Source organism: Colletotrichum destructivum, chromosome 8 (genome assembly GCF_034447905.1).
Source record: "Colletotrichum destructivum chromosome 8, complete sequence".
Taxonomy (NCBI): domain Eukaryota; kingdom Fungi; phylum Ascomycota; class Sordariomycetes; order Glomerellales; family Glomerellaceae; genus Colletotrichum; species Colletotrichum destructivum.
The window spans coordinates 3527496-3540598 of NC_085903.1; the positions used below are offsets into that span (position 1 = coordinate 3527496).

The 13103-nt window shown below is 54.6% G+C and overlaps 4 protein-coding genes across 4 annotated transcripts; 1 reads left to right on the forward strand and 3 right to left on the reverse strand.

Annotated features, from left to right (window-relative positions):
• The first annotated feature begins 2047 nt into the window (after positions 1–2047).
• On the forward strand, positions 2048–3478 carry CDEST_12920 (uncharacterized protein). The gene is made up of 3 exons (XM_062929076.1): positions 2048–2230; positions 2302–2815; positions 2885–3478. Exons 1-3 carry the CDS (start codon positions 2104–2106, stop codon positions 3372–3374), a joined length of 1131 nt encoding a protein of 376 aa, XP_062785127.1. The 5' UTR covers positions 2048–2103; the 3' UTR covers positions 3375–3478.
• Positions 3479–3568: 90 nt separating this feature from the next.
• On the reverse strand, positions 3569–5461 carry CDEST_12921 (Putative cytochrome P450). The gene is made up of 3 exons (XM_062929077.1): positions 5226–5461; positions 4513–5137; positions 3569–4421 (listed from the first exon to the last, which is right to left on the reverse strand). Exons 1-3 carry the CDS (start codon positions 5434–5436, stop codon positions 3725–3727), a joined length of 1533 nt encoding a protein of 510 aa, XP_062785128.1. The 5' UTR covers positions 5437–5461; the 3' UTR covers positions 3569–3724.
• Positions 5462–6888: 1427 nt separating this feature from the next.
• CDEST_12922 (Putative FAD-binding domain, PCMH-type, FAD-binding, type PCMH, subdomain 2) lies at positions 6889–8760 on the reverse strand (the record flags this gene model as incomplete). The annotated part of the gene is made up of 5 exons (XM_062929078.1): positions 6889–7160; positions 7235–7437; positions 7512–8031; positions 8149–8483; positions 8570–8760. 5 exons carry the CDS (start codon positions 8758–8760, stop codon positions 6889–6891), a joined length of 1521 nt encoding a protein of 506 aa, XP_062785129.1.
• A 1157-nt stretch (positions 8761–9917) lies between these two features.
• CDEST_12923 (Putative peptidase S1A, streptogrisin, peptidase S1A, alpha-lytic prodomain, peptidase S1, PA clan) lies at positions 9918–11463 on the reverse strand. The gene has a single exon (XM_062929079.1). The coding sequence runs from the start codon at positions 11378–11380 to the stop codon at positions 10244–10246; it is 1137 nt and encodes a 378-aa protein (XP_062785130.1). The 5' UTR covers positions 11381–11463; the 3' UTR covers positions 9918–10243.
• Positions 11464–13103: the final 1640 nt, after the last annotated feature.

Genomic DNA, 13103 nt, shown 5'->3' on the forward strand with positions numbered 1-13103 from the left:
CTATCTAAGAGGGCTGTTTGGCGTGCTGGATTTGACTTGTTAAATGTAACGGCAACTCCTTGGGGGGTGTTGGGTGGGTGGTGGTGCTTGTCCTTGAAATGGACATGATTAGTGTGACAGTGTAGCGTCTACTATTAATACGGTGGGGAATGGAGGGGTAACCAACGCAATCCTACGCTACGCAGGGTGACGGGTTGAATCATGTCAAAGTAGTATTCGTACTGGAGTGAAATGGGAAGAGTGGTAAGTAAATAAGATAACCTGTTAGGATGTTGGATAAGATAAATATTATGGAGCACTCTGTAGAGTGCTGTGAGCAGGACCGTGCGGTTGTAGAGGCTAAGTTAACTGCCTGATTCGCTGACTATGTAACTCTTGCGGCTAAGGATATCCTGGATTGTGTAGGCATGTGACTGACTGTTCGACGCGACCTTAATTAACGTTGCAACAGTGCTCCGGAACAGACGAAGAACGCGCCGCTTTTCCAAAACATATTTAATCTAACGGAACTACTATGTTACCTCCTTTTGCAACGAATCCAAGGTTCCAAACCGTAATGAGGAGCCGCTAATGTGCTAAGTTGGCACTAGTTACCAGACTCTCGGGACCAGTCGCTCATGACTCGGGTCACCGGCTCAGGGGGAGGCACAATTGGCGCAGCAGAACTGGATATGAAAACCTGGAACTTTTGTCCAACACAGTAACACCTCAACCCCCCCTGTCTCCACCTCCAACAGACACACACTCACTTACTGGAATACTGTATGACTGGACTGTACAGGGACACACGTCCACCCCCATGCAACTGGCTGGGGTTGCCAAAGTGGTTTTGATCCTTGGTAGTGAAGCCTTCGTGGCCAACGATTCGCTTGGGACGCCCAGCGTAATTAGAGCTTCGGGACCGGCTTTCGGCCCGCTAGACTCGCGAGCCGTTTGCCACTATGATTTGGGTTGCTGTTGCCTGCCCCCGGCGATACGAGTTCTACTAAGAACTTTTGAAGCTATACCTCCGTCATTTATCTGGGCAGCCGCCGCCGCTTTTACTGGGCCATTTCGGCTCATTCATTACCCCTCCCAGCATTGCTGTTGGTGGTGGTGCGGGTCCGACCGCAGCACTCTCATGCACGACGCAGCCGACCGGAGCACTTTCAGCAAAAGGGGGGCTCTTCATTCGACGCTTATCGTTGATCTACCCACTAGAGGAGCCTCTATTGTGGCCCCGGAATGTTCCCCGGCCCCGGTTTACCCACCTTCGGTCCCACCCGCAGTTCCACCCCCGGCCCCAACTCCGGTTTCTCTTGGACCGTGCCGTCCATCGGCAGCAGCGCCTAAGAGTGCCCCAACACGTCCGCTATCCAACACAATAGGACTTTGACGTTGGCGTACGTAATGCAGTATGCTGCTCATATTTCCTGTCCCCCCCCCAGTCGATCATCATGCCAAGTCTGCAACACGGCCATACTGTGTAGCGTACACCCAACGTCAATGTCCCTCCCTCCCCGTCCCTGACAGCTAACGGTCACCTGTGACGGGGATGTCGGCCGCTGTAGAAACACTAGCAGGGTACCTCAAATTTTTATACTCTTGGCAACCTGAACATGGCGTGATCCGCGGTGGACGGTTGCTGCGTTGCGCTACGCCGGGGGTAGACTTCGTTTCACTCCTGTCAATCTCCTACAGGAATAGCCAGTTTATGCAAGGGCACAATGTGCCGGAGTACGTCTGACAACTTCATAGGGCGCCAGAGGAACGAGTTTGGGTCGGACTGACAGCTCGGGGCCCCTTCTGACAGAATAATCGTATACAGATTCCCTCGAGATCGGCATCGAGCCTTACGCAGTGAGCCGAGAGGGTAGCAATCGCTTGCTTGTGGATCTTCCTGGTGCCATCTGGCCCCTGCCGCCCATTCCCTGCACACAGACTCTCTCTACTTTTACAGTAATCACTGTGCCCGGGCGCAGGCTGGGGTTGCCGGCCCCAGGGTCGGGGGCTACGGATATACAAAGCTGCTGCTGCCGGGCATCAACGCGAAGCTAGAGAGCCGAGCTCCCTCGGTGTTGTTACTGCTACTGATTCGAATCTATCACTGACTGCCCGCCCGTCATGGCCGAATCACAGAGTGGCACCGTCGTCACCGTGGCCGTGGTCTTCGCCGTCCTCACCTTTATCGTCATAGCCCTCCGCGTCTGGGCCCGCGCCATCCTCGTGCGGTCTTTCGGCCCCGATGACGGTACGCTCACTCCCTCCCGCCGCCGCCGCCGCCGCCGCCGCCTTGTTTTTTCGCTGACAGGCTCGTCTCAGTCCTCATCATCTTCGCCGCCCTCTTGTCATGGGCTTTCATCGCGGCCACGATCCGCGCCACGCATCTGGGGCTAGGGTCGCACATTGCTGATGTCATGGAACGTGGGACCGACAACTTCGTCATGTATCTGCAGACGGTGTGGCTGTCGTCCATATTCTACAACGCGTGCCTAGGCTTCGTCAAGGTTTCCGCTCTGGCGCTCTATATGCGCCTCGGTGACTTCACGCTGCGCAAGCTGGCCGCCGTGATGCTCGGCGTCGTGGGCTGCCAGGCCGGCGCCAACGTGCTCGTGTGCATCTTCCAGTGCAGCCCCGTGCAGGCCGCGTACGACATCGCCATCCTCGCCGCCGACAAGAAATGCATTGACATCAACGCCTTCTACCTCGCCAACGCCGCCGTCAACATCCTCACTGACATCCTCACCTACACGCTTCCCATCCCGCTGGTCATCAAGCTGCAGGTTCCCAAGCAGCAGAAGGTCGGGCTGGGTGTGATCCTGTGCCTCGGTCTCTTGTAAGCCTCCCGTTCCCCTTTTTTCCGGCTGACTCGATATCATCTATCTAACTGGTCACCCGTCCCCAGCGCCTGCATCTCCTCCATCATCCGCATCACCTTCATTCCCGACATGCTCGTCAACGAGGACGCCACCTGGGCCATATCGCAGCCCATGTACTGGTCCGTCATCGAGACCAACATCGGCATCCTCGCAGCATCCATCCCCAGCATGAAGGTCATCGCCAAGCGTTACGCCCCTCGCCTGCTGGGCACCTCGTCCAACGGCCACGGCAGCGCCAGCAACGGCCGTCAGAGCGGGTTCCGCATGATGAGCGGCAGCAACAACATCAAATCGAGCAGCAACGGCGAAAAGACCGGCACCGCCCTGCGCAGCCTATCCAAGAGCGGCTTCAATACCAAGATCGACCACGGCGACGTCGACAACAGCAGCGAGGAAGCTCTCAACCACCCGCCTTCCGGCAAGATCCGTGTGCAGACCCAGGTCAGCATGCAGTACGACGAGGGTAGCGACGTGGGCGAGAGCAAACAGCCGTTTCAGAAGCGAAGCGGGTTCTAAGGGGAACGGTCCGTCAACTCTTGGCGCAAGACAGGGTAATGAGGGGGGTTGGGGGGTTGCAATCCTAGTAAAAAGCACTTTTTCTTTGCAATGTATGATTAATTTTAGATGAGTAGTACCAGTGTGGTACGAAAGAATTGTACAAGACAAAAGAGTCTTCGAGCTGGTCTCGAAAATGCACAGCGACATAAATACAGAGGAACCGTATGCACGGCCGAGCGACCCAATGTGATGCCACATGCAAGGCGTCAAAGATGGATAATGCGACGAAATAAAGGCAATGCAATGTGTGAGCTTTGGAAGTGAAATTTCTACTATGCAATCTCAACTTCTCGTACAACCTGCCTACTTCACACACGCTGTACCTGCGGTCGACGCTCAATCTTCATCCACATCTCCTCGAAGTAGCTCACGCCGCCCTTGACAAGGTAACGGGCAGGCTGCTCCTTGTTGGTGAACTCGGGCTTGAAAGTGCGGAAGAACTGCAGCGGACCCTTGAACAGCTCCATCCAAGCGATGTAGCGGCCCAGGCACTCACGGGCGCCATAGCCGAATGCCATGTTGTACTTGAGCAGCTCCTTCGTACGCTCCTCGCTCTCAAGCCAGCGCTCCGGGCGGAACTCGTCCGCGTCAGGTCCGTAGATGGCTTCGTCGCGGTGTACCAACCACGGGTTACATGTGAGCTCAGTACCCTCAGGCGCGAACCGGCCATCCAGCTGTATGCCTCCCTGAGGCGCGAGCCGCGGGAAGATGTTGGGCGCTGATGGGTTGAGGCGCATCGCCTCGCGGACGCAGGCGACATAGTACGGGCAATGCTGCAGTACCTCCTCGTACTGCGGCATTGATGACAAGTGACCGGCACGCGTGGCAGCATCCAGCTCAGCCATCATCTTGGCATAGACGTCTGGGTTCGACAGAATGTACAGTATGATAGCCTGGAAGGCGGTGCCTGTAGTGTCGGCGCCAGCAAGCAGCACAAGTAGGATCTCGGCCTTGATGTAATCAAGCTCCAATGGCTCGCCCTTCTCGTCACGTGCCTCAATAAATCTAAAGAATGGGGAATGGTGGCTTGTTGTCAGTGGGTTGTTGACCAGGAGTAGGAGGGGGGGGGGGGGGGGTTTTATGTGAGTCAACTCACGTTTGCAGCAGGTCAATGCGGCCGTCGGTTGTCCCGCTCTCAATATCCTTGTAGCGCTGGGCGATCAGCTTGTCACGGAAGCGCATGAGAGTGCCAATGCCCGAGTCCTGTTCAGGCGAGGCGATCAGGTACTTCTCGCCGAACCAGGTGCTCTTGACCCAGTTGGTGAAGGGGTACAGGCGGGCCATGATGCCGAAGGGCACCAGACCGTCGTGGAAGCCCTGAATCAGGCCTTCGACGTCCTTGCCCTGCTCGATGAAGCCGAAGGGCTGGCCGAAGCCGACCTCGGAGATGATGTCGTAGGCCATGTAGACGGCCCAGGGAGCGAAATCGAACCGGGCGTTGGGGCGGGCGAAGCGCTCCTCCAGCTGGGCGATCCAGCGCTCAATGTTCACGTCGAAGAGCGGCTCCATCTTCTTGATGTTGCTGAACGAGTAGGGCGCCGCGGCAATCTTGCGAAAGCGCGAGTGGGTGCGCGCATCCTGCATGTTGAACAGCGACTCCGTCTTACCGAAACTACCAGTAATGTAATGCTTCGATTTATTCGCATTACGCGAGTATACTTCAGGTAGCTTGGTAGCATCACTGACGAGAAGCATCGTCGGCGTAATACGGATAACAGGGCCTGAACCATGGTTAGTTGGGAACCCTAGGCGTGTGCATTGATACACGCAACAAAGCACCCGTAAGGAGATCGCAAGACGGCAGCATACCATATTTGCGGTGGAGTTCCCGGTTGACTTGGCACTCGTCCTCTTTGATGTTATGGTAGGTGATCCATAGTCGGGTGACGGAACCCCAGAACGGGCCAGGGAACTTTGCCAACGGGTGAAAGAAGCGATAGTAGACGATCTGATAGAGGACCTTCCACGCGACGTAGGCGACGGAGAGCAACACAAGGTTGCCGACGGTGAGGATGGCCATGGCGGACGAATGGACGGTATGCAATTCGTAATGGGGGTGGCTGCGAGTCACGGCGGGGAGGCCGTTATTATATTATACATGGTTGACGGAGACATTGTGGAGGCGGGCTGAGAGAGAGCCAGAGAGAGCCAGAGAGAGCGAGAGAGACAGGGGAGTGAGATAGAGACAGAGTGGCGACGACCACAGAAACAGCTCAGTCCCAGCCAGCTGCGAGAAAAAGGAGACCGGGTCGAGGGGATCTTCACGTGTCCAAACGCCGTAACCTGACGCTTTTACCACGCAGGGTAGCAGCGCCGGTGGTGTCTGCGCGGCGATGCAGATATTCTGCCCCCACAAAGTCTTCAGCCATTTTTTATTCAACGCACGGTGCAGGGATGGTGCATAATCGAGCAAACGTCGTCGTGGCCCTAGTTTACATTGCTTGACTCGACTTGGTCAGTTCTCATCCCGGGCAGTTCCCACTCGTTCTTGGCGCGAGCTGGGGGGGGGGGGTGGAGGGGGGATGGGGGTAAAAGCGGCAACATAAGAATATGTGGATAGGGCAAACCTGGCATAGCAGCATGGTTGCTGTGACGTGACATAAAAAGCAGCTTGTGCAATGTACCGAGGCAGACGTCCTGCAATCTGTCCCTCTGTGGGGTTTCTTCACCTGTGTGGTTAGTCCGAATCCTAACTTCTACATAGTAGGGGAGAAGTTCCCAACATGGAAATGACTTGCGGGAATCATATTCACTCGGATAACTTGGATGCCCAAGCGTAGCTGTCACGTTTATCCCCTGCTGGAGCGAGCATGAGCCCATCCATCGCCGCCCCGTCAATGTGGGGTTTTGCTGCTGGGTACCGCTGTTACTTGCGTGACGGCCTCGACGGTCTGATTCCGAGAAAGGATCGGAGGAATATGCGCCGAGGGCTCTAGTGTTGTGGGCGCTGATCAGTGTTAAACTGAAGAGAGAAATTGAAGAGAGTAGATGTGGGTCGGGAAAGTAGTAGACGACAAGGCCCTCCTCGATCTAGGATAATGTCGGATGACTGTTATGCTGACACAGCTTAATGAAAAAAGGGTAATGATCAACTGCAATGAAGAACCAAGGAATTTGCATTGTTGTTATGTTTAAGGCTCGTTCTTGGCATGTATATGCAGACACCGATCAGGTACACGAGAGTGAGTATAGCAATCTCTATTGAGGGATGATATAACTTGCAAGGCTACTTTGAACTAGTTACGAAAGGAGTTCCTTGCAGCCGTAGCTAGAAAAGTTATCTGGTGAAGAACAAATCGACTACGGCTCTTTCCTAAGCTTTTGTGAACCCTAAATTCCACAAGTATTGTAAGAGAGGTATCCTTTTAAAGAATTTACATGTCTGCATCCATCAGCGCCCAAAGGTTTCAGAAAGACACAAAACCTTGAAGTTGCGCTGCTGCCTGCTGCATCATGTTTAACCCTTGTCGGCTTACGCCCCAAGCTTGTAACCACCGGGGCAGAGCTTCTGGAACGTCTTCTTCCCGTCGTATTTGTCCGAGATGGACTTGAGCCTCTGGTAGTTGTCACTGCCGTAGCTCTTCATGACGTCCACATTCTCACCCGCGTTGTTCAGCCACTGATTCGGCATCAGAGCGTCCCTCTGGCGCGCCAGCTCCGTGATCTTGGCCATGAATTCACCGTCCATGCGGATCGCCGCTGCGTCGTCAGCGGCATTGTTCCAGGTGGTCCTCAAGTTGATAGCTGGTTTCCCGGTTAGTTCGTTCTTTGGCACACCCCCGTTTCATGTTTTACTGGGGGGGGGTTCATTGACTCACAAATTTGGTTCACTTCTTGCCAGCCGCCTGGGTTGCCGCCCTTTCCATTGGCTTCGCGGATCGTACGTGGAGTTACAGGGTTCCATGGAAGACCGGCGGTATGACCATCGATGTCAGAGTTCTGGTAGTGGGAGAAGAACAGCTTGGTGATCTCCTTGTACAGCTCCTTGTCTGCTTTGACGTTGATGTTTTCGCGGTTGATGCTGTGACAGGGGAAACAAGCCCCATGCATGTTAGTCAAGCCTTCCACCTGCAACGATCGCAACAGGTCACTCACCGCGCCGTGTAGGTTTGCATGAACTCGGTCGTGATGGCTTCCGTCGCCATCGTCGTGAGGTTCTTGCGGGCCATCGTCGACGAGATGGGCTCAATGTCGAGAAGTGGGTTGATTGCGGCCGGGTACGAACCGTTGAAGTCAAGATTGTCGGTGAATGGTAAGATGTCAATGGTGCTGTAGTTGAAGGAAGGTATAATCATTTGAGTGCAAGTCACAGTAAGGTGCGGGTCCTCAAGGAGCGGTCCGGCATGAATGTCGTAGTAGGCTCCAAGAGCAGCATCCGATTGACTTGAGCTGTAGGAGATCGTTCCGGCCCAGACGCCGTTAGGGAGCGAGAATGTGTTCATGTCGAAGCGCGTGACGATGCCGAAGTTGTTGGAGCCTCCCTTGAGAGCCCACCAGAGATCCTCGTTCGAAGTGGCGTTGGCGTTGACGATCTTGCCACCAGCAAGAACGACCTCGAAGTTGACCACGTCGGCGCTAGAAAAGCCGCGACTGCCAAGGAAGGGGGAGACACCATCTAGGAAGATCTAGTTAGAAAACACACACACACACACACGCACGCACGCACACACACGCTCCCTCTTTCTTTGGAAAGCAAGATTTGTTCGGGGCTTAGAAGAAGCGAGAAACTTACTTCCGGTCAAGAGTCCGGCAACGCCGACCACGCCCAATTCTCCTCCCGTTACCGCTCGGCCCTCCTTCTCGAGAGCTTCGTAGACCCGACCCCAGCTGTTTCCGGGGCCGAGGCTGACCACTTCCTTTGATGGGCTGAGGGAAAGGTCGGTCATCTTCTCAAGGGCAACAAGGACGCCATTCTCGATGCTGGCCATCTTTGGGTGCGAGGTATACCCCAATCCCCGAACGGCGAACTGCGTCTGGAAGAACTCCAAAATCTTTACGACGGAAGCCACCTGATCAGTGGTTTCCGGAACAAAGACCGCGGACGCATTGAGATGCGATCGGGAACCACTGTCATTTGACAGTCAGCAAGGACGGATGAGAAGATGCGGGCAGGAAAAGGGGGAGACCAGGGTGCTAGGGTTGGTTGGACATACAAGGAGTTGTCGATCAGGTCGGAATACCCGGTGGTCCCTGGCAGGTGGACATTGACGGGGTAGAGAACGCTTAAAAGCTCTTCGGTGTAATTGTTGCTGCCTCGGGCGCGCTGACAGATCTGCGACGCCTGATCCTGCATCAGACCGAGGGCGGCCATGAAGCTCGTGATCTGAGCCTGAGGGATCTTCATCGCGAGCAGTATGGGCGTCAAACGAGTGTGTAAGTATACAGAGGACAAATTAATGCCGAACCGAGTGTCTGACCGGCGAAAAAGAATGAATGTCTTATAAGACTGGACTTTGCGGATGGCTTGAAGAGTCGAGTAGAGAACTTGGGAACCCAGAGAAATATGTTGTATTTATATACGAACTCGGAGTGTTATTGAATCGCGTTCCATTCAAATTGTCAACTTTGACGTCGAATTGGACGTTGATCCCCAAGTCTTGTATAGTTCCGGGCCCCGGGTCGCCGGGCTCCGGGTGTTGTGCCGTTGTGTACATGTCTCGGGTCGGGGCGTTCGGGGACCGAGGCGCCGGACAGGCGTCGTGCAAACTTGCGGAGGAGTCAGACGGTGACACAAACCTTGGATTAACCATGTTCGAAGCCCAATTACGAACTCCACCCCCGATCCATAGTCCTAAGCAAACTTTTAATCCTGGCTTTTAGCGGTTCTCTCCTGCCGCCCTATCTTTGTCTAGCAGTGGTGGAATAGTAGGATAACAAATGTTGGCGATTGAGCATCTAAGTAATGTCGATAAAAGGGCCATAATCTCTATCTACGTGTGTGTTCAAAAAAATTCGACTGGCCACAATACACTTTCCAGCTCCTGTTCTTTGAACCATGATTGTTAAGAAGTTACAAAGTTAGTGTTGACTTTGGCAGTTTCCGAGGTCTTTTTGGACGGGAAACAATTTCTGGTTACAGATTATACAGGAGATGTGTTATGATGATATAGCTAAACTTGTATCTTTCCATGCGTTGCAACATGCTCTTGTTTTATCTAAGGACAAGGAGCCTGATGTGTTTAAACGAATAGTTCAACACAATGACTAGGCCCCAGGTAGACGGGCTACAAACCCACCCCTAACCCCTATATATGGTCACGTCTAGATTTTGGCTCTCACATTTTTTTCATTTAACTCTGGCTGACCAAGCCTCCCTCTGTATGACTCCAGCACCACCCTAAGCTGCCCAATGCTCAGCCTCCTAAAAGGATCTGACCTCACTTCAGCAGATTGTTGGAACATCTTGATTAATGCAGTAACAATTGAGTTCATCAGGTTGTATCATCCAATGCGATTGTCAATCATCAGGTTTCATGAGGGAGAAAGACACCCAATTCCTTGGGAAAACCATTATGTAGAATACTGTATTGAATGCGCTCACAATTCTTCACTGAACTAACCCGCTTTCGCTAGTTGACAACCATGCGCCTAGCAGCCCGAGTAACACAAGCAGTCCAAAGCCTCCGCAATTGCACTTGGTGCAATCCAGTCTGGTTTCAAAGATGCCGGATGGGCCAGACACCACTCAAATCGTTAGATGACGGAGAAGAGTTGCGTGAAGTAGGAGTTCCTTCGCCGGTGGAGACTGATGCTGAATGGAAACGAAAGCGGAAATGGAAAGATGCATCTCCGCTCTGGCGGTGCCGACGGCCGAGATAAGTGGGCGATTAACCACGGACCAGGGTGAGGCCGTAGGTGGACAGAATCTCGTTGACGGGCTGGAAGTAGGTGGTGCCGCCGGAAGCGCAGTTGCCGGAGCCTCCGGAGGTGACACCCTGAGCCTGGGCGCCGGAGTAGAAAGAACCACCGGAGTCACCGGGCTCGGCGCACACACTGGTACGGGTGAGACCGGTGACACGTCCCTGGGAGTAGCTGACCGTCGCGCCGAGGGCGCCAACGGTGCCGCAGTAGACACCGGTGGTGGAGCCGGAGCGGCAGATGCTGGATCCGACGGCGGCCACGGTGCTGCCCGAGACGGGCAGGTTGCCACGGCCGTAGCCGTTGATCTGGCCGCTGAGGGTGGTTCCACTGACAGTGCGGACGAAGGCCATGTCGGCGCTGCCGGGGAAAACGGAGCCCGAGAAAGTTCCCAGCGACCCGCCGGTGCTGCTGGTGGTGGCAGTGGCACCAACGCTACCGCAGTGGCCGGCCGTGACGAAACCAGTGGTGACGGAGAAGCCGACAGAGCAACGGCCGGATCGGTTGATGTAGTAGGCGTCGCCACCGCGGATGAAGGTGGTCGGCAGCTCCTCAACGGTTCGCACCTCGAACTCGGATGCGGCGAGACCGACCTTCGCCGCCAGAGCCTCGGCGTGGGGGACGCTGCCGGCGAGCGCCTCCAGGATGAGCTTGTTGGCGGCGACGTCGACGTAGTACGAAGCGATGCCCGAGTCGGCCGAGTCCGTGTCGCGGGTGACGGGCTGCTCGATGTCCAGCTTGTCCAGAGCCAGCTTGGCCTCCTCGAGCTTGGAGAAGCTGTTGGCAACGACGGCGGGCGTGGCACCAGCAGCGGTCACCTCGGCGGCCAAGGCCTCGTCAGTGACGCCGACGTTGAGGATGGCGCCGTCCTCGGAGATCCAGGCACCGGCGAATGAGTCACCAGCCGAAGTGCGCAGCTGCTTGATGATGTCGGTGGCCTGGTGCTCGAAGGCGACGCGAGCAGTGGCCTCCTCGGCGTTCAGCCCCAAGTCGCGCTTCATGGCGGCCAGGATCTCGGGGTGGAGGCTGGTCGCGGCCTGGGCGGGGGCACCGTAGGCAACGGGCAGGACAACTGCGAGGAAGGAGAGGAACTTGGTGAGCTCCATGGTTACTTTCTAAAAGACAACTACTGGGAGAAAGCGGTTGTGATGTTGTGAAGGTTTAGAGAGTAGGCAAGGTGAGTCGAGGATGCTGGATGAGTCTGAGATGCTGTTCTAAAATGTCAGACTGGACGGGAATTTGCATCCTCATTTATAGTCATCCCAGCCCTGGTATCGTGATGAGTATTGCGATACCATTATCGCGGTCGAAGACAGACCCCTACACTACACCAGTTGATGCCAAGCTCGTCCTTCCTAATACGCCGTAAACCGCCTGGTGATGTTACTGCGGCTTTCTCTAGTATCAGAGTGACCTTCCTGAAAAAGGCACTTCAAAAGACGTCAGCCGTGTGATGTTACTTCGGGCTTCCATACTATCAACCGCCAAGTTCGTCCTTCCTAATACGCCGTAATCCGAGTGGTGAATGTTGCTGCAAGTTTGTCTGGCATCATGAGGACCTTCCCCAAAGGCATCTCAGATAACCTCCGATGTATGATGTTACAGTGGTATCAGTCTCCGGGAGGCAATTCCAACGACTGCGTACCCCGCGATCTGATTAGCATAGAGCTAAGAAGGAAGGAGTCAAAAGGGGAACATGGAGATTAGATGGGAGCTCTGCATCGATAAGATGCTGCGGCCCCAAACGACGCCTCCCGCACGCCTTTCTTTGTGTTTAGCAACATGCAAAACCGGGTCCAGAACATGCGCTTCGGGCCGGCTGTTTCTCCAATTCGGGCAGGACAGCGGTTCCATGCTGTCCCGTGTCGTTTCCGGGTCATAAGCCGGGCAATCGACGCCTCCAGCCCACAAAAATGAGGTCGTCGGCAGTTGACACTGGCAGCAAATATCTCGTTAACTTCAGCCACTAATCGTGTTAGTTTCAAGCTTAACAAACAAACTTGCAACCGTCCAGCTGGCGGCAATGATTCTTGTGTGAGTTGTATTTTGCAAACAGCCGGTAGAAGCACGCATGCCCTGTCTCACTGGGCTGAGAACTAAGACACAGAAAGGAACGGAAATAAACTTAACTAACACTAATATGCACAACGCCGAACGGTCAAGCAACTGTGATTCGCTTTGGACGTGCTTGGCTCTCTTTTTAGGAAGGTAGCATGATTGAAAATGATCGTCAACAGTCCAAGCGTATTAGGAAGGCAGAGACAGGCTGTGACAATGTCGAAGTGCAAGCCCTATATAGAAGGTCAAGGAATGAGGGGAGTGTTGTGGAAGAGGCTCATTGGTGTTTTGATTCCCCACCTCTTATCCCCCATTGCGACCCCAATTTTGCCAAGGTGCAGAGAACGCTAATCAGGAACTAATGCTGTGTAAGCTGCATTGGATTCTTGTGAATGCCAGTTGACGACCTTACTTACTTGGAGTTCGGGGGGGGGGAGGAACCAGGCCCACTTACATGTCTTGGCGTTAAGTCGTCCTCAACGGGATAGGTTGGCTGGGGCAGCCAACTTATCAACCGCTGTAACCCTACTATCTCTTAGCGGCTGGCTGGATGGCTGGCTACTGGCGCAACAGGAGGAAGGCCATCTGGCCAGACAACTGGTGCTTGTGATGGCGGAGGCTGCCGCGTGCGAACGTTCACGGCTGGTCTGTCGAAAAGCGCGCAACGCATTGCAAGACGTTGAGCGCTGGAACGCACAGTGGTGCCTGAGAATATGCATTACGAATGAAGAAGAATCTTTGGATCGGCGCTCTATGCACGAGCAGACGTTA

Bases quoted from the DNA above. Each gene is read 5' to 3' on its own strand.
- CDEST_12920 (XM_062929076.1), top strand. From the start codon at position 2,104: ATGGCCGAATCACAGAGTGGCACCGTCGTCACCGTGGCCGTGGTCTTC. The intron at 2,231-2,301 runs GTACGCTCACTC...GGCTCGTCTCAG, and splicing joins GTCTTTCGGCCCCGATGACG to TCCTCATCATCTTCGCCGCC. The intron at 2,816-2,884 runs GTAAGCCTCCCG...ACCCGTCCCCAG, and splicing joins ATCCTGTGCCTCGGTCTCTT to CGCCTGCATCTCCTCCATCA.
- CDEST_12921 (XM_062929077.1), bottom strand. From the start codon at position 5,436: ATGGCCATCCTCACCGTCGGCAACCTTGTGTTGCTCTCCGTCGCCTAC. The intron at 5,138-5,225 runs GTATGCTGCCGT...ACCATGGTTCAG, and splicing joins GGAACTCCACCGCAAATATG to GCCCTGTTATCCGTATTACG. The intron at 4,422-4,512 runs GTGAGTTGACTC...CCCATTCTTTAG, and splicing joins CGCATTGACCTGCTGCAAAC to ATTTATTGAGGCACGTGACG.
- CDEST_12923 (XM_062929079.1), bottom strand. From the start codon at position 11,380: ATGGAGCTCACCAAGTTCCTCTCCTTCCTCGCAGTTGTCCTGCCCGTT.